This window comes from Brachyistius frenatus, unplaced genomic scaffold (genome assembly GCF_029030835.1).
Source record: "Brachyistius frenatus isolate BFR_SWC_R1_liver_20210118 unplaced genomic scaffold, ASM2903083v1 Contig_22, whole genome shotgun sequence".
Taxonomy (NCBI): Eukaryota; Metazoa; Chordata; class Actinopteri; family Embiotocidae; genus Brachyistius; species Brachyistius frenatus.
In genome coordinates, this window is record NW_027210621.1 from 2,211,894 (window position 1) to 2,233,047 (window position 21,154).

At 42.5% G+C, this 21,154-nt stretch overlaps 1 protein-coding gene across 1 annotated transcript in view; it reads right to left on the minus strand.

The window, feature by feature from the left end:
* Positions 1-21,154, minus strand: part of ablim3 (actin binding LIM protein family, member 3) — a 42,966-nt gene that overhangs the window by 2,047 nt on the left and 19,765 nt on the right. Inside the window, 21 exon segments of the mRNA XM_069696871.1 lie at positions 73-153; positions 280-290; positions 395-461; positions 802-857; positions 1,187-1,216; positions 2,374-2,542; positions 2,748-2,818; positions 2,981-3,097; positions 6,839-6,889; positions 7,247-7,342; positions 8,232-8,358; positions 8,503-8,532; positions 9,318-9,479; positions 10,344-10,415; positions 10,528-10,586; positions 10,726-10,753; positions 10,755-10,814; positions 13,425-13,518; positions 13,616-13,742; positions 16,180-16,295; positions 20,517-20,700. Coding sequence (XP_069552972.1) covers positions 73-153; positions 280-290; positions 395-461; positions 802-857; positions 1,187-1,216; positions 2,374-2,542; positions 2,748-2,818; positions 2,981-3,097; positions 6,839-6,889; positions 7,247-7,342; positions 8,232-8,358; positions 8,503-8,532; positions 9,318-9,479; positions 10,344-10,415; positions 10,528-10,586; positions 10,726-10,753; positions 10,755-10,814; positions 13,425-13,518; positions 13,616-13,742; positions 16,180-16,295; positions 20,517-20,700 — 1,808 coding nt within the window.

Genomic DNA, 21,154 nt, shown 5'->3' on the forward strand with positions numbered 1-21,154 from the left:
TCTGCTTTATAACTGGAATAGAGAGAATCTCCTCTCAGCACAGTTAAAACTAGCATCTCATTCACAATTTACCTCCAGTCTGGCTCTGTCTGCATCTTTGGGCAGCCTGTTGCGCCCTCTGGTGGTGACAATGAGCGATTCATAGGGGTAAATCTGCAGGGAGGGAGCGGCAACCTTGCTTAGAAACAATTCAGACACCTTCTGGGATTATTCAACATACAGACCACCTCACGTGAAATTAATTCTTTAAAAAAAAAAGTGGTTGTATTAAGGCCTCACCTTGTATTCAGCTGGGAGAAAAGAGAAATAATTAGGTCAGTAAAATGGAAAAAAACATTTAATTAATTGCTTGAATTTAATGAGGGGTAGGTGTTGTAAATTCATAGTAAATTACCTCTGCTTCCCCAGTTGACCTCGCTGCCACTGTCGTACTGGTACTGATAGCAATCTGCACTCTGAGGCTGCAGGTACAGAGAAGGACTTCAGATTAAGGTAGGTAGGTAGGTAGGTAGGTAGGTATATACTTTATTAATCCCCGAGGGGAAATTTTTTCGCCACAGCAGCATACATACAGGAGCAATAATAAAAAATACTAATAATACTAATAACAAGGGGAGGGGAGCTGCCGCAACAGGCTGCCGCTAGCGCGGCGCCATCTTAGAAGCCAACATAAGGAGAGAGCGTTGTGAATTTCCAAACAAAACAAGCCCAATAAAACAGGTGGAAGGTGAAAAAAGCCATAATATGATGTATAATATAACATGAAAACTAAGCTTCTAATCATGTTCACTGGGGTCTCACCCGCTGGATGCCGTTGCGTCCATATCCTGGTAATGATGCTGACTTACAAACAAAATCTATAAAACAGAAAAAAAGCCGCAAAATATTATCCAAGGCAACAGCCTCTTGGAATTACAGTTCTTTTCATGCAGTGTGGAACATTAAAATCAAATAGCAGTCCCTGGTCTGTGCCAGAAGATGGCGCACATGACTAAACAGAAAATACCTAAAGTTCCAGATGTGTGCACGATTCTTAGGCTTGGTTAAAGAACCCAGCACAAACATATCATTTACCGACCGATACCAGCTTCCACTGAAAAACTTTTAAACAGCTACTTTTTAAATAAACCACAACCAGACAATTTACAGTAAAAGCTGCAATTAAAGAAAATAAGGATGAACTCACCGCTATCAGTGCTGTACTGAGACCGGGGAGCTGTGAAACAAACAGATCATACAATTACATGACATCTCACCTAGTGCAAATGTTGTTTTATAAATTCTTCAAAAGAAATTCAGTAAAATTTGCTGTGGATAGTTGGCAGCCACCTAGTTAGAGGCTTAACAAAGAAACTGAAAAGGAGCAAGTTGGGAACGCATCAAGCCCCGGGAGGAACACAAAACATCAAAGGGGCAATAAGGCAGAAAGAGGCCAGGCAACAGTCAGAGAAGACGGGGGGGAATAATCATTTATAAAACCACACACACCAGCATAAAAACTCACTGCACACTTCGCCATCTCATCGCACAACACGGCTTGCATGGTTACAAGCCTTTGTTGCTTCTCAACCAGTTCCGTTCAGTTGAGCCCCCTCCCATTTGAGAGGCAGCTTTAATGAGAGATCTTACTGCTCATAAATAAAACAGCTTGTGGGACACCAGCTGTGAGAGCGCGAGAGTGAGATAGATACACAGATAGATGGATGGATAGATAGAGATATAGCAGAGTAGAATATAGAGAGTGATCCCTGCAGAGTGAGAAGCAGAACAAATGTGTAAGCAAGGTGAAGAGGAAGTAGTTTTATAGAGATAAAGGCAGGCTGCTGTCTGGATGTGAGAGGCTAAAACAACAATCCCCAACACGCTGGCTGACAATTGAACCTTGACCCTTACAAAGCGAAATAACTCTGGTAGCATCAGCTCCGACTTAATCACATCTGGCATTTCTGCACACCTGGCTGAACCCTCTGTTTTCAGTGGCTTGAGATGTTCAGAATCAGTGTGATCAGATATCCACACAACAATGACAGGCCACATCTGCTGCTGCTGCTGTTGCTGCTGGCCTACCGCAGGTTTAGCAGCAGCTGTTAAGCTCACTCATCATCTTTCCATCTCAAAAACCCACCCAGCCTGCAGCGGCCATGACCCTCAGTGACCTGCATCAGCCACGACCTGACTCCCCTCGCCTCAAACCCAAATGACAGCACATATTGAGGCTCATAAAAAGCCCTCGTAGCAACATATATGATCACATGGCTGTACACGGACATACAGTCGGGAGACGCAGGCATCTATGAACTTGCAGAAACAGAGAACAACAGACAAAAGAGGGCGATGCATTGTGGGGGTTGGGGGTGCAGGGTGGATCCTTACAGCCGTTGATGGTGTTGTTGTATGCCGTGGTGCCGTAGCCTGTAGTGTTCAGTGTTTCCTTGCTCCCACTACGAGAATTCCTCGCACTGCCCCAGGGGTCGTTGTCATAGGAACCAGATCTGGCTTTCATCTCCTCCTTTAGGATCATCCTCCCGATGCCACTCCCAATCTGAGAGGAGAGAGCGAGTAGGGGGAAGAAAAATGAAAGACATAATTTAATGTACAGCAAAGATCGTGAGAGAAGCAAGTAAAGTAAAGGACGGTAGTTAAAGTGTCATATCATGAAGGGTGCGTTATTTATGGGTGTTTTGAGAAGGGAACTTATTTGAATATGATGCTGAAGAAAGAGAGAGAGAAAATAATGAAGCTCTTACTCTTTGAAGACCGTGGCTCCAACTCTCTTCGTCTCCCCCCGTTGAGAAGCGTCTTCTTGGCGTCCGATAGGCTGAGAGAGAAATGAGATAAAAGGGATTCCTATGTATGAATATAGAGCTCAGAGAGGAACAGAAGTGGGTGAATAAATATGACAACACGGTTACAAAATGAAGTGCGCTGCTCTGTCTGTGTTTGGTTCAGTCCTAACAAGTGAAATGACCGTGTGTCCTACCCTTTGGGGAGCTGGTGTATGGGTAATAGTCAGACTCTGACACGGCGTATGGCTCTGGAGAGAAGGTGGACAGTCTAGACGATCTGAGGATATCCTCGCTTGTCCTGCTTTTGGTGGCTGCGTCCACGTGATTGTCTGTGAAGAAATGGACCAAGTTAAGGTAGGTAGGTAGGTAGGTATATACTTTATTAATCCCCGAGGGGAAATTTTTTCGCCACAGCAGCATACATACAGGAGCAATAATAGAAACAATAGAATAAAATAATAATAGAATAGAATAATATAATAGAAAAGCAATAAAATAAAAAATATAAATATAAAATATAAAATGCACAGTACATACAGTATATATACAGTACATTAAATAATAAACACAGTCAACATATATATATATATATATATATATATATATATATATATATATATATATAAGAAAGACAAGATAAAAAAAAAAGAGAAGGAACCATCTCTGAGTTTGACATTTTGAAAAAAATAAACTTACATTTTTTTCCCCCAAAGACTTAGGTGAGAAATTTTAAACCACTGTAGGCTCAGTATGAGTCTGGAGTTATTACATGGTTAGCTTAGCCTAGCGTAAAGGCTTGTCATCATTTCCAAGTATTAACAAGCCTCTAGTTTTTCTGTACATCAAACAAACACGGCTGTGTTCCAGATGGCTTACTTCCCTTAGTTCACTATAATACTCTTACATTTTAGTACACTTACTTGCGTAGTACTTAAATTTTGACAGGGTAGTGTTGCCTCGAACTGTACACTGCCGTTCTGCACATACCGGAAATAACAGTAACATTTGAATGCATCACCTGCCAACATAACTACCGGCTTTAATAGTTTTACCCAGAAATGAATGTGTTTTTGTGCTTTCTGTTTAGTGCACCCAATAAAAACACTAAAGCTTGTCAAACAAAAGTATGTTGGTGCTTCATGAACCCTTGTGTGAGGCGTTGTGCAACAGCTGCAGCTTCCTCAGATGCATTTATTTAAAAATTCTGTATGTCAGTGGTCCCTCCCTTTCGCGACATAGCCAAGATGGCGACTGTTGAGTGTGGATAGTGTCCGGTGTTTCACACTCAGTTTTTTGGACCGTTTTGAGTTCATCATCCGGGTACTTGTAGTGCACTGCCTGTTTCTATAAATGACAGTTTGAACGCACTTAGTTACTCAAAATGGTGAGTGTTCGTACATAAGTATCCCATTTGGAACACATCTGAGATCAAATGTCTAAAGCTGAACTACCTCTTAACTTTAACAAGGACCTTTACATCCAGAGTGTAAAAACAAAAAAAGTCATTTATATCTGCAGAGACCCCTGGCTGCCTAATAACCATGACAAGGCCACACAAATACATTGTTGAATGGATTAAACAAACGTTTTAATTTGTTAGCTTTAGCAGTGTCAGTGGATTTATTTCCTTTTTAAAGAGCTACCGTTTTCCCTTTGCTCCTTCTTGTTTCTTTTGCCAAGCTGAGGCAGCTATCTCCAGGCTTCATATTGAACCGTACTTCATACGATTGGTATTGATCTTCTCATCTTGCTCTCAGTGAGAGTGAATTTCCCAACATGTCAAGCTATTGCTTTAAGACAGCGCGCAGTAGTGCACTAAGGAAAGCATATTAATAAATATTACAAAGATGCACGGTGAGAGAGTGCATTGACACTACAAAATTACAGTCATCATATGCACCATTCCTGTCAGAGGAGATCAATATTTCAGCCAACAGTGGGAGAATAACTTGCAGTAAAGTAAGTTCAGTTACTGCTCAGCCCGAGGCACGCAGTCATTTTGTGAGCATCACGAGGTGATGATATTGATGCCATTCTGAATTAAAGCACAGTCAATGGAAGTCAATGGGGGTGGCATGCAGTGTAATGTTGCATAGATTGCTCTTGGCCATTAGCCATGCCGGCCCCAATCCATGATCCATCGAATTCCTATGTACATGATGCATGACACCAATGGCAGACATATTCATCTTTGCGACGCACACGTTCGACCCAACTAAACAGCGAGCGCCACACACACACACACACACACACACACACACACACACACACACACACACACACACACACACACACACACACACACACACACACACACACACACACACACACACACACACACACAGAGACAGATATTCAGACAAATGTTAGACAGCAGATTGAAACTTCTATCAGAGGAAGTATGGCTCTATAATACTGACATGGGATGACAAATACTAAAAGAGAGACACATACATACACACACAGATATATACATTATCTATCTACTGAAAGTGAGTGAAACAGCGAAAGGAGGGAGATACTTACAGTGGCAAGGTCACCGGGTAAAGAGGAGCAGAACGTGGAGGGAAGTGAATAAAAGTGATTGGATGCAATAAAAAAGAGGTGAAAAGAAAAAGGAAACATTATTGGAGCATCCCAGAGGGAGATGAGAGACTGAGGGCTTTGCTGCCAACACGGAGCACAAGGACAAAGCCCCGCCCTCCCCCCAAATAAATAAATAAAAAATAAGTAATAATAATAATAATAATAATAATAATAATAATAATAATGATAATAATAATAAACTAGGCTTTTTGATACAGCCTCGCTTCCATTCAGGTAGCAAACTTGTTAACTGATTAGTACATAACTGGCCACTGGAGCACAAAGCAACTAAACTACAAGTGTCTGCTGCGGCTTTAGATTTATATCAGTGGTGTTTAGTGCTGAAACAAGAGAAAATGATGTTCAGTAGCTATTTAAGAAGACATAAAGCACAAGAAAGATCAATAGGACTGAAGCGGATGTGTGTGTTCAATGTCAGCGTCCTAACAAGCTCTTTTAAACTTGCTATGTGCCGACATGCCCATTCCTTTCTTAATCATGTGCAGAAATGTGACTGTACATGGAAACATCATGGCCAGTGATGTACTAATCTTTATAGCTGAGACCCACAGAAGGAAGAAAGAGTCTTTACACAGGTCGACACTGTTCACTAAGTAACCCACACATACAGAACAGAGAAGCATGCACAACAACAAACGATTCTCAATCAAGAGATCGTGCATCTTGTGACTCAGCTGAAAAACCCCTCGTAAAAAGAGGCAAAAAATGTTGTCTTGTGTTAACCGCGCCGCCATTCTATCTGACTGAACAACAAGTTGAATCCACACCATTAAGAAATAAGAATTCCTCCCTCACATGCTCCATCTGTCTTCTACAATTAAATAAACCACTTTGTCCCTTCAAAACACAATCACAGTAACATCTCCAGAAACTGACCACTGGCTAACGGGGCAAGGCAGAGTGAATACAAAAAAAAAAAAAAAAAATCCACAGCAAATATAAATTATTGTTATCATGCAGTTTTTGCTCTGTGCTCTGTTCTATTCTGGTGAAATGTGTGTCCTCAACACTTGTCACGCCTGAGCAACCTTCACTTCATTCATGGCCCGTTTCAGCTCAATTAGCCATCGAGAACCTGTCGGGAACTGCACGCAGACGCAGGCATACGTATATGCTTGTGGCATGCACATGAAAACCTTCTTTTGCATTCAGCTAATGCCACTAACAAGTCGGACTGATGCTTTTACTCAGTTTTGAAACAAGCTGTGTTCATTAAACTCTATTTCCTTTGTGGTTTTCTCCTTCACTAAATCAATCTTTTTCATTCATCTGTTTTTGTTTGTGAGGGCTTGGTTTTATTGATAACTGGAACATCAATACTAATCAATGCTAAATTATGAGGGGCTGTTGAGGAACATCAATAGGTCAGTAGGAACATCTACACCACAGCATGACTAAACTGACAGGAGGACAGGCAGGCTAAGGCGGGGCTAACTGCACTGTACCCGTTCTCTTATAGATGGGAGGCTTCCTGTAGATGCTGGGATCCCCTGTGGCTGAGGAGAGAAAGAGGAGATGAAGAGGTGAAACATGGAGGAGTAAAGGTGGAGAGGATCTGAATTGCTGGTGGGATGACGGGGCGGGAGAAGGAGGAAGAGGTAGGAGGGATGGTTGTAAAGGAAGGATAAGATGCAGTATGAAGGGGAAGAATATGCCAGAGCGATTATGTGTTGTATAAAAACACAACTTAGTCACATTTTCACACACCCTCATTCCCAAAGAACTGAACACCACCTTTCTGAATGACTTGCGTTAGTGAGTAATGGCTGATGAAATCTTCTCTGCGAAGTACAAACAATAAAAAAAATCAATGAGTATTGTGAATAGTGCAATGAGAAGATGAGGAGTCCTACCTGGTACATGAAAGTGTTTAGGGGGCTGGTTTGTGGTGGGTGTGCTTGACTGCCCCTCTTGGCCGTAATAAGGTGAACTCCTGCCACTCTCAGAGCCTGCAGCCAGCCACAGCCAATCACAGCAAAGGAAACATGAGCATGAAGGAAGGCCTCGACTCATGCAGATGAAAACTAAACAGCTCCAAGGTTTGATCGAAGTACAAAGTGACACTGAGAAACTTTTCCACTTGTGTAATGACGAAGGTTATTGACTTGTCAACAGTGCAGCAAACTTCCTACGACAATGATTAGTGTCACTGCACATGTGTAAGAGTTAAATGAAATGAGAGCCGAGGAGCAACTGTAGCAAATGAGACAGCCAAAGAAATGACATCTATAACTCTTATATGACCACTAATATTATATTAGTTGTTGTAACTATGATAGTGGTAATGACAAACAGATGGAAAGGAGCAATTTGATCTCTATTAAAGGAATAGTCTGACATTTTGGGAAATACAGTTATGTACTTTTTATTAGTTGAGACCACTGATGTCTTTGAACCAGGCCACTACCAGCCCCTCAAATACAAATATTAAAACATAATTATGTGTTTAATTTGTACAAAAAACTAAGTGTAACAGTGACCGGACTATTTCTTAGATGGAAGTAAGAACTTCCTGAAGTCTCCACTGGTTGCCTGGTAACTTCAGAGGCACTAACAGGTGGATTTTGTTTCCTTCATATTGAGCTTGGCGAGTTGTTTCCTGTCTTTATACCAAGCTAAGCCAACCAGGTACTGGTGGTAGCTTCATATTCAGCAGAGACATTGTGGGAATCGAATCGATCTTCTCATCGCACACTCAGCATGGACGCAAATAAGGGTATTTCCTAAAATGTTGCTCTATTCCTTCACCTCAGCAGAAAATAAATCAACAGACTAACTCTAAACACTTGGTTTATTAGCAGACAACTGGGATTGAATGCCAGCTATCTATCTACCTACCAGGGTAGCCGTAGTGCTGTGGAGAGCGAGGCATGATGGGTGACATGCCTTGACGACTATACGTCGGCGAGTCGATGTAACCTGGACTGGAGCACTGCCTCTGCTTTGTATCCAGGCTGTCGTAGTCCTACAAAGACAAAGGTGGGGAGTTTAGTGAAAGAAGAGCAACAAGGAGACAAATAGCTTAGTGACAGGCCAAACTGACAACACTTTGCTTGCTTGAACTCGTCCTGAATGCTCCGCTGCTTACATTAGAAGGAAGAATGCTTACCTGAGAATAGGGGGAGAGTGTCCCGAGTGACTGCAGGATCAGTGGAGACAGAAAAGTTTACATTTAGACTGGAGGAGTAAGTAAGTGTAAACAGTTTAAAACAGTATTTTATTCAAATAAGCTTATTGGTCTAAGGCCCACTAGATGACACGTCTTTCATTTTTTCTGTACATAAACCTAAATGTAAAAACATCAAGCTGTGTGGTTTTATGGGGCGTTATTTATTGGTTGTGTCTGCTAATAAGTTCCTTTTTGCTTCAATTTTGGACAGACAGTCTGTTTCCGGTCTTTAGGCTGAGTTAATCACCAGCTTGCTCCATCTTCAAAATGAGCAGGCAGATATAAGAGTGCCATCGTTCTTCTTATCTGCAGTAAATCTTGGCAAGAACGCTATATTTCCCAAAATGTCCAACTAATTCTGTAAGCATCGTGCTTAAGACATTTACCAGGCAGTAAACAGATTACACTGAAAAATACCCACAATTAAAAACAAATATTGATTAGAAATACTTATTTATATATTTTTACAGTGAACAAAGACCCCCTTGCAAAATTGACAGCGTACTTCAAGAAACAGGAAGTGATGCACACTTGTAAAATGAGCTCTTAAAATGGCTTTTTCAATTACATTTTTCATTCGGTGTTTCTATGTTTTAAATTCCAATTCACATAATCAAAATAATCAAAACAAATACCAATACATTTCTGAATATTATATAAAAAAAAACGACCAAAAAAAAAGAAGTCTAATGGAGACACACGCTTTAGTTCTTCCTGAAAGTAGACGCTCGGCCTGGAGTGTGCGGCAGTAGTACCTCCCCATAGCTGTAAGTGTCTAGCCTGTCATCAAAGGTGTATCTGTGGTATGGCTGGTATGAGGAGGATATGAGGTCAGGCTGTTGGACCCCGTATATGGCCTTGACCTTTGGCAGGGCAGCTAGGTCCTTATAATCTAGGATCTCAGTCTCCACTCTGGCCTGGAGAGAGGACACACATACACCCAGCACAGAAAGAGACAACAGCAACGGGACCCCACATCAAACCACATGGATGATGCACAATTACAAAGAAGAATGGCAACTCCAGTGGTGATAGCGAGTACATCGTGCAGCAGGTGAGAGGAGTGAGGGGCAGCTAGAGCTGATGAAGCACATACGAGTACGTGCACACTGCACAACCTGACAGCACTGGAAGTTGTTGACCTTCAGAAGCTCAGCGTATGGGAGACAGAAAACAGAGAGAGAGAGGAGGAGGAGTGGAGATAGTATGGACGACAAGCGTGCTTACATTGCATTTCTCCCTCATCCATCACCTTAAACAGAAAGGTCATTGATTATGAGACCAGAGCAGAGCAGGGCTGAGTACAGAGTGGAGACTCCTGCTTGCATGCAGACAAACTTTGACATGCTAATACTGCCCTCATACAGCAACACATGTGTGTATATACATACATGTATATCTATATACATGTATATTTAAACATATATTGATAAAGCACATCAATATTATATTGATCTTTATGAGAAAACAATGGGGCAAAATGAACAAGCCAATAATGGTGTGTGCTGGTGTTTTTTCTTGTTGTTCATATCATAACAGCAAGTTTTTTAACTAAACTCTCCCTTCTTTTCAACACCTGCTACACTATTAAAGACAGCAGAGGTGAGGACACAGACAAGGGAACTGGCCAAGGGAGTGAGCAGCCTCTCGTATTGGTGCTTAATCATTCAAGCCTTTGGGTAGTGCTTGTGTTTCTGGTGTAGCAAATGTGCTTTTAGGGTAAGTTCAGTGGCAGCGGCGGCCAAAAGTGACTAAAAGCTGCAGAGTCAGCGGTTCCTTACACATATAACTCTACTGGGAGAGCCGATGGAGGAGCCCGGCGGAGAGATGGAGGTCTCTGACAGGCGTCTGTGCTGTGAGGTACAATCAGACGACAAGCGAGAGTAGAGAGGGGAAAAATACACACAGTGAGAAAATGACATTTTTCATTTTAATGGAACACTTGTATTTCAAAGTTTGGCTCACCCGGAGTCTCCTCTCGGCCCTCGCCGCCTGCTTGCATAATGGGTGCCACACGTCACATCCTGAAGACCAAGAGAAAGAGAGAAGAGAGAGAGGTGTTGGGTGTTCCCACATGCCTTGCATTCATCAACAATGGCAAGCATACTCTACAGTATGTGTGTCTTTATGCCAGTGTGAGTATGTAGTTGCCTTGAGTTTTACCTGTCAGGTACATTTCCTCTCCCTCCTTTGAACATCATGTTGCAGCGGGCGCAGCGAGCGCAGGCTGGATGGTAGTGTTTCCCTCCCGCCTGTAAGGAAGGGAAGAGGTGTGACTGAACATAAATTATCATCATAAAGAGTTTCACAGGTTCAGGGCTAATCTACAAATTGCACCCCCACCTTGAGCGGGTCATTGTCTCCATATGTTTTCCACTGTGTATCATCTGACCAACAATGGCCTCATACAGCATAACGACATTATCGGATAGCCTGTAGCTGTTTCATCAGCACGCAGCAATCACATGCCAGCCACCACCCATTCTTCCCCACTCATGCCATAATTAGAGCAAAGTTCACTGTAGTTCAGTCACATGAAGAAAAGTGTGTGTATGTGTGAGTACAATACAGAAAGAAAGAGGGTGGCCATGTAAGTGAAGGACACACCTGTGTGAAACATGCCCTTGGACATTCGGAGCGCCCCGAGGGAACACATCCAAACACATGGCGCAGGTGAAACGGACACATAAAATGATGCAGTTCACGGTCCTAATGTTCCTCACATGTGTCTCTGCGGCGCTGATGGCTGAGGCGTGGCCCCGTCCCGTTACCTCTGCCTTCCCTGACACACCATTAGAGAATTTCTATTTATAGAAGCACTGCTGACAAGGAGACCTGAAGTGTGTCAACTGAACACACCCAGCATGCATGTTTAAGTGAGGTGTCATTTTATATCATTTTTTATGTTGCACTGACTTTTTCCTGCTCTTCATAAAGCAGATACTTCTATGTGATGTGCCGGAAATCAGTACGACTGCACAGCATGGTTCTTAATTGTATCTGAGCTGCATCTTAACTGATACCCGCGCTGTCTCTAGCTGCTCAGGTTACCGTGAAAGGAAAGCCAGGAGAGGATGCAGCATTTCCGTCTCCTGCTTTCCGAGCAGCAGAGCGTTTGCCATCTGTGGTCATACGGTATCAGTTCAAGCAACTGCTGTTACAATTTCTAATGAGACCCCCCCCCCTCCCCCATTCTCTCCGGTGGCATTAATAGGCTGCTAAATTTATTGCTGAACTGAGACGTGAAGTGAAACCACAGAAAGGAAGGTTTTATGATCCTCAGTCTGCCACTTCCTCTCTTTATTTCTCCCCTTCTCCATCCTCTACAAAAACCAGTCATTAAACTAACAACCTCTGGCTCTGCAAAAGTTGGATGGAAGAAGTGCCCTGTGGAAGCAGCCTAATGGGTCACACACACTGACACACAGAGGTAAGACTAGGTTGTTGACAAAGGATAGCAGAGAAATAATTACAGCAAAGGTGTCTCCAAGATTAGAATAAAATTACACTTTGAAACAAATATAATGATGACTTTTTGGCATCTATTAAAGTGCCAGGATGGAGCTCAGAAGTTTTTTGTTATCCTGAATGGACTCGTGTCTGCATGTCAACATACTAAATTCTGTCCATTAGGCTTTGTGGGAGTCAGATCAGTTGCATGCAGCATCTTAAAGAAGCACATCATTATGCTATTAAATATTGACAAGAGAAAAGAATGAATACAAGCAAGCACACACACACACACACACACACACACACACACACACACACACACACACACACACACACACACACACACACACACACACACACACACACACACACACACACACACACACACACACACACACACATGTTCACAGAGCAAATGAGATAGACATAGAGTGAAAAGAAAGAGAGATGTGCAGCTAGAAGCTGACATGTCCCCATGTCTATAAATAGCCCAGAGAGGCTGACAGTCAGGAACAAAGCACTTTACACCAGCCATTCTGACAAGCAAAGGAGCACAGGGACAACAGGGCCCTTAAAGTGTGTGTGTGTGTGTGTGTGTGTGTGTGTGTGTGTGTGTGTGTGTGTGTGTGTGTGTGTGTGTGTGTGTGTGTGTGTGTGTGTGTGTGTGTGTGTGTGTGTGTGTGTGTGTGTGTTTATCTGCGTGTCTGTGTCTGACAAAGTTTTACTACAACTGATTCCTTTCCACAGGTCCCAGCAGACAGAAGACACCCTCCAGAGAGTCTTCCAAAACATTTAATTAGCATCTTTCATAATTTGTAACCCTTCTCTCTCCCTTCATTACTTTCCCTTCACTTCTTTCTTAAACCCATCTCCATCTGTCCACCTCATCTCCTTTTCCTCCTTGACTCCTTCTTCCATCTTACATAAAAACTGCCTCGATGTATAAGCACAAATGTGCATTTTTATGACTGCAGATTTTGCTTTCTGTGTCTCTCCTTCTTCCATCCTTTCCCTTCACTCTACCCCCAGATCTTTTTATAACTCCCTTTTCCTCTCCGCTTCTTACACAATGTTAGGATTCACTTGAGCTTAACAGAGGTAGGCCTGTGTTCTGCTCAGCTTCAAGAAGAAGCAGTGAAAAAGTTGGACCAGGCTAACACCCTACAGCTGAATTTGTTTTGGTTTTGTAAAGCAGAACAACATTTCTTATTGTCCCTCAATCTGAAATCACTCACTCCCTGAAGCACAGCGGGGCTTAAATGGAGCTGAGGATAAAATGTGACTGCTCAATTCTGACCATGCTGATTACACTCAGTTACCACAATCAACTCCCAATTTGGATTTCTGTATTGCTGCAGCAAAGTCTCCGCTGGCATCATGTAGTTGTTGAAATCTGGTCCCGTTCTCACCTCCAGAACTCTTCCACTGATGTATCTGCTGCAGGTCTCACATTTCACCCCATACTGGGCGTGGTAATCTGCCTCACAGTACGGCACTCCATCCCTGCAACATAGAAAATAGAAAAGAAACTGCTGTAGTGTATCAAATGCAGGGTCTCGTTGTAAATGTTTTAAAATGTTGTTCCTCTTAACACACTCACTTGCTGATGTACTCTCCAGTGAGGACCATGTTGCAGGTCCGACACCTGAAGCAGCTGACGTGCCACTGCTTCTCCAGAGCCAGAAGAGACTGACCCTGCTTGATCTCGGCTCCACATCCGGCACAGTCTGGAGAAGAGGAGCACAAATAAAAGAGAGAAGGAGGACGGGGAAGAGAGACAGATAGAGAGGAAGAGGAAAGGGTTGTGGAGATGGGAGGACAAGTAAGAGATAGATAAAGGCAAAGTGAGCCCAAGGTGGAACTTGACATCTTTAAAACATTTACTCTGCTGTTATCAGTGTAGTTTTCTACGCCTTTGGCACAGCCATGCTTTTAATAAAGAGCAGCACTAATGTGAAATGTTGTAGACCTGTGCTGTCTCAACTGTAAGCACCGTTAAATTTGATTGAACACAGGCAGGAAGCAAGTATCATTAAATAGCTCCAGGGCTAAAAGACTTGCATAAAAGCCCTCTCACATGAGACATCTTAAGATCTCGATCTGCCTCTTTTTCTCACACACAAAAACACTGTGTACACACAATACTGAACATTATGTTTCCCTCTGAAAGACACCACAGCAAGTGTTATTGACCATCACTAACTGGGCAAGAAAGACGAAGGACAGTCCCGAGACTGCAAATGATGCTTGGCGGCTGAGTGTCAAAAAGCTGCACAAAGGTCAGCCCTCCATTTGTTTCTATTTGGAAGACATTTGGCTTAGCTTAACCTTTTCTGACCCGGTCCGCTGCCCCTGAGAGAAGCTCGCAAGTCACCAGGGACCGCTCCACTCTGCCTTGTCAGCCAAGACAAACTATGTTTTGCAGTGAAAAAGTGCAGTGGATTGAGTCTGACTTCTGCAGTCCAAATAAATCTTAACTGTCATTTGGTGGTGATAGTGCTGAGTGTAAAGCGCCATTATTTCAGAGCATGCACAGCTGATTTTCTACTGAGTCACTGTGCAGTTCCCATTTTAGCCTTTGAATGAAAAAGGTATTGGATCGTTTGCAATTGTGACAAGAAATGGTTGGATATGGTTACATACATATTCACACTAAATGAAGGAGGAAAGGAACTGTTGTTGTTTTTGCTCCACTTTCATCTGTGATGTCAGAGCAGGTGTTTTTATCATCTGTCAAAAGCAACATATGACATCAATATTTGCGACAGATGTGCAAAATATTTGGAAGTTTAAGCCTCAGTGCTGCATTCTGGGAAATACGTTTATACAGTTCAGGCCATAACTGTTTGGACAGTTAAATATCTTTAACTGGTAAACACTGACGTGGGCCTATTACTGTCTTTTACAGGGGTTTTCTTTTATTTGCGTTATATGGACTCTATATAAAGATATACAGGGTTGCATCTTGCAGCCTTTTTCTCTTTATTTATGAAATATCGTCAAGAGGCGCACGGGGAATAGAGGGAGACAGTGATGACATGTCACAAAGCTCCTTGACAGACCAGGGACGCTGGGTTTACGTGGTCCACACTTAGCCCCTCTGACACTGTGATGCCCCCAATATAAACTTTATGATTTTGAAGGAAGTATTTCTGATCTCAACTGTAGTCAACTGAGCATTGTTAAGTTGAGCCATTGCACACTGGCACACGATTTGCAGATGTACTCCATTAAGTAAGGTTTTTATCCATAATGAACCATTTACATGAGGCATTTACATTATTTTCTTATAAACCTTTAAAAAAAAACTAAATGTATTTTTTGAATTCATTTTTGATTGAGATAAAGGTTGTCCTTGTCCTGGCAAACTACATTTGTCATTTGTGCATATAGGCCTATTAGCAAACTTCAACAAATATTACCTTCCATCAGGTTATTTCAATTCCTGGTTTTTGCATTTTCTCTTCAAATAATTACTTTGTATTTGGCAAATGTATATATACCACAATAAGTATATATTTACCAACCACTAAATATCCTCCTCGTTTCACAAAACGAGGCAGTGCATTACAGTTAGCGTCCCGTCTCACACGCTGCATCCTCACAAGACGTCTGTACCTGGGGAGCTTTTTGGATTTTATTCACCTGAATGGCGCGAACTGGGGGAGACAGTTATTAACTGTCTCTCCACCATCTGTTATTACAGAACAACCAGTGAGCAGCAGCCTGCTGTCTGTATGCCACACTTAACAAATGATTCACTGTCAGTCAATATGGCTCTCATATGTGCCTAATTTGTCATTTTCTTGCTTTATGCTACAAAAAAATGTGACGCTCGTCCTTCATAAACTGCACATGTCTAATAACACTCAGAACATCCAGGTCATTATTTACATAAGTAAACAACTTTATAGTACATGTGTGAATGGGCATGAATACATAAATATTCCCAGCATGTTTAGCATTGACAGTAATGAAGTGTTTGTGTTGCATAATTCTCAGCTGGCAGATCAACACGACAGGTTGGACCACCGCTTTGACAGGCTCTTGATTTAGCTAAATGAGCTAAATGGGCTTCATGGACACATCGCATTAGAGTCAGCGCATTGTAGCGCCTGGTGGCCCTAAACCGAACGGACAGAGCGAGGCGGACGCCGGACTTACGACTGGGCCCGTGGATCTTGATTGGTTCATTTGACTTGACAAGTGTGTGGGAGCACTGCTGGCACACACAGTCCTTTCCACTGAACGTCACCCTATCTCCGATTGGGAAGGGTTTACTGAGGAAGAAAAAAAAAAGCAGTGAGAGTATTAGAAAGCAGAGCACAAATGGAGATAAAATGCCTGCGGCGATTCTGAGTGTTTACATCTAAGTGTACTGTACGCATAGATATAACAAATGGTTGCTGGCAGGAACATGATTGGTAAACAGACAGGCCATAATCCTGCTGACACAAGCTAAATGCAGTCTGACTTCCTCTGTGAACCTGAAAATACATTTGCAAACAGTTGTGGTGACGGGTTAATAGGACGTTGATTGCTGCGGGAGCACCTGGCTGCTCTGTGATTAAGGAGGTGATAATGTGACGCTGCCACAGGCTTCTGAAAGGAAAACTGGCTCTCTCAGTGAGAATATAAACTTATTAGGGAGACTGTGTGGAGTGCATACTGATCTAAAGTGCCTATTTCTTTCTCAGTCTACCCATCCAGTTCGTCCTGCCTAGTTCACTCCCCACACAGCTGATGCCACCAGCTCACTGTTTTCTTCATGGCTTTAAAGCTTCAATACAATCCAGAGTAAACACACACACACACACACACACACACACACACACACACACACACACACACACACACACACACACACACACACACACACACACACACACACACACACACACACACACACACACACACACACACACACACACATGCTGACAGGCAGAGAACATGACAACAAGACAGAACCTATGGAATCAAATTCACCACATCACGATGCACTGTTTTGACTGCCTTTCCTCTCCTTTTCAAGGAGTAAGATTGATTTATTTGCGACAAGGGAGGATACGAGAATGAATGGGGAGCTAAAAGGCTTAAGGAAGGCTGTTTAAAAGACATAGACAGCAGTAATCCTTTTACTCCCCCGCCACGGCCTAGAGCCGGAGCCAAGACCCAGAGGGAGGCTTGAGTCTCCAGCAGAGCTCGCAGTCAGCACTCGAGTGCAGTACATCCATGTAGTCACTTAGAGACGTTCAGAGGCAAGCCTGTATACGCCACTCTGGAATGCGTGTGCTTCCAGGGAAGTAGGAGGTTTTACAACTGCTTCTGTCTGTCTATGTGTAAGTGTGCACTTATTATATTCAAAGATGGACAACATCCATACATAAATACGGACAGGATGTACTAGTGAGCAGAACAGATGAGCCAGCAGAGACATTTCAGCATACAAAGTATTGCTATAAAGGCCCGGGTATGAAAACTGATAATGTGTTTTATTCATTTAGAGTTTATATATTTTAATTTTACCCCTCAACTGGTCCCAAGTTTAAACATCTGTTCTTAAACTCAGACCATTTTAGTCATTTTAATTTAACTGACAAGCGATGTTGAGTAGAAAGCTAAACAAAGCTACAGCAGTCTGATTCTGAATGAAACATGAAGCCCGTTTTAAAAGTTTGGATCTGTGTCTCGCTCCAAGGCTGATCCTGCTCCATGTACTGTATTGCGTGTCTGACCACACCAGTCACAGTGTACAGTCCACATTAAGTACGAGAAATGCTGTGATGGTGCAGAAAAGAGTCCGAGCCTGTGTTTGACCTTGTCTTTACCTGTGTGTTGCTCTCACTCCCTCAAGACACTCTTGCCTTGTCAGCCTTTCTCGGCGTTTTAAAAATTTACTCTGTTTACATATTTAATGCATGTTTTTTTTCCTTCTTCTATGTTTTTTCAAACCAGCCCAAAAAGTAAAGCTATTTCTGGCTTTAGCGATATACCCTCTGGGTTTGATCACCGCCGCTTTAAAAAAAATAGTACTACAGAAAGGTGAATCTGCCTTCATTAGAGCTGATGACAAAGAGAAAGAGGGATGATGATGAAAGCATACAGGAAGATGATGCAATGTGGATGATGATTAAGAACAGGAAGATGATGACGGGAATAATGAGAATGATGAAGAGGAGCAAGAGAGAGGGGGGAGTGTTGAGGGAAAGAAAGGAGCGGAGGATGAAGAGGAAAGAAAAGGGAGTAGAAGAAAGAACTGTGTGCAATGTGACAAGGGGCAGACGGAGCACGGAAGAAGAGATTCACCCCCCTTCGGCTTCTTGCTGTCTCTTCAGTGGACTCCACACACACACACACACACACACACACACACACACACACACACACACACACACACACACACACACACACACACACACACACACACACACACACACACACACACACACACACACACACACACACACACACACACACACACACACACAGACATCCCTGTCACTGCCTGGACTGCTCTGCTCACTGTATCTGGCCAGTTGGTCTCAGTTGAGTCTTTTTGTTGCCCACAAGTTCTGGGCATGACCTCGTGTTTATCAGCCAATGTCAAGCAGCAACCCGACAGGAGACAATCACCACTCTACCAAAGACCACTCTTATGGAAAACTCATAACACATCAAAACAGACAGGAAAGGAGGGAGAGCTACAGAGAGATGGATGTAGCATGCATGTATCTGCATATTCAGAATGAAATATGGCGTCGACGAGAGTGAAATGGCCAAACAAAAAGAGGACATGAGCCAACAGTGATGCTGACTCTTCGCAACGGAGGAGCTTAACATGAACACTAATGGAGGTCAGAAGAGAGATGGCCTACTTTTCCTAAATCTAACAGCGTGAAATGGCAGGTCAGATCTCTTATTGGAATTGCGTCTCGACTGAGAACAGTGACAGACTGCTTGAGCTCTCCAATCAGACGTTTGTTGTCTTCATAAGCAGATTGGCTTTAATTTCTTAACGTGCCATGATGAAATTAGTCACCTTGCTGTTTCCTAGCTTTAAAGCTGCAACTTGTGCTGTGTCATTTCAAGGAAGGATTGCTGTATCATGAGGCAAAAAATAGTGAGTCACGGGAGTGAAGTAGAAAAGTCATATCTCTTATTCAGTGCCTCCAAAATCCGTCTCTCGTTCTCCATCCTCTCCTCTATCGTACCGTTCTCTTATAGACGACTAATGAATCCTCACAGAATAGATACAAAACACTTCAGACAAACAAGTTACATCATGTGCACAGAACACACACATTTACTGTACAGTATATACAGAATATACAGTATATACAGTATATGCAGTATATACAGAATATACAGAATTTACAGTATATACAGTATATACAGAATATACAGAATTTACAGTATATACAGAATATACAGTAGCAGGCTGAATGTTCCTACGTGGCAACACCGTTAATTACTTTATTTTGAAATTTCAAGATAATCAAGGGTAATGTAATAAACAATAGTTTCATGCTAAATGGATTAAATAACTGATGTAATAGTCACACATAATGACACACCTGTCAATTGTTATTATCACGATTTTAGTGTCTTTCAGATTGTTGTTTTGGCTCTTAACTTCACTGTTTTGTTTTTTCATCTCCCCACTCTGATTGATACTGTTTCCAGTTGGCATCGGCATCTTTTACTGTTTTGTTTTATTTTTTTATTTTTTAAAGGCTCAGATAATTACTTCCGCAGCAAACAGACAGAATAAGTGGCTAGCACTAGAGCATTAGAGGCTGAAGAGATCCTGTCATTTTGAATTAGAAAACAGTTAAAAGGGGAGTCAATATTAGACTTAAATGCTGTGTTTAAAGATTGTTGTGCTGTCCCCAAGTGGCCACAATATTTGGTCAATACGGGATTAATTACCTGGCAGATAAAGATACTTGTATTTGCCAGGTTGCAAAGCGCAATCGGAGCTTCGCGATAGTTCACATAGGCACAGAATCGGTCATAGATAGTGACGAGCCCTTATTGTCCAATCGTTCACAACTTCAGTCTGTTACTCTCAAGTAGCATGTTTTACAACTGAGACAGCATTCATTCATTCATTCAGCCTGCTCTTCATAACAGCCTGTGACAGATCAGCTGATCATCGCCCCCATTTCCTCAACCTCATCCCGCATTATGAAAAATATTGTTCTCTTTGCTTGCATTGTGTTCATTCATTCAAATGTTGTGAATCTCAGGCTGTGCTGGGGGGTTTGTGAGCTCATGGGCGATCTGTGTCACGCTTGCTCAGATTGTTCCAGAGCATCGCTCCAGCAGAGTCATCGCTAAACACAAACATTTCTGTCATAAATGGTTGAACCCGATGTTATGTCCTGCCTGATCTTCAAGTATATGTTTAAGTTTTCTTCACATCGGCAGACCGTATGTTTTAATAGATCTATGTATATAGGAGAATGACTGATATGTGTTTTGTGAAGGTGCATGCATACCTGCAGACGCTGCAGACAAAGCACTTGGGGTGGTACGTGCGTCCAAGAGCAGAGACCACTTCTCCTGTGATGAAGCTGTCACAGCGGTCACAGCGTGTACCGTACAAACGCTGATAGTCTGCTGTACAGATGTACTCGCCCTTCTTCTGAAAGAAGCCAGATCGTGCCAGATCACAGTTACACACTGTGGAGAGAAAGAGAGAGTGGACCACTCGGTAAAACAGTAAAGTATATGGATTATGTGGATATACTATTTTGGGCTTTTCATTTTCTATCATGTGCTCTTCAAATCCAATCCAATAATATACCACTCAGCAGTATTGAGTCGTATTTTTCTCTGTTTTGTTCCAGTACCTACACTTGTGTGTCGTGTTTTTTCCCGTCTGAACTCCCTGCTTTTTACCTGTGTGTGCATGTGGGCTTACTTGTGCTGTGTGTATGTTTGTTTTCACACATGGCTGCTCTGGAAGTTATTCGGTTCCAGACAGTGGTGAGCCAATTTGCTCTGATGGGAATATAATGATATAATCAGTGGAAAAGTCATTTTGCGCTAAACAATGTGAAGAGGCAGAGAAAACAACGAACCGCAAGTTCCCAGCATCATCAGAACATCGACAACAGAGTCATTACATACCAGC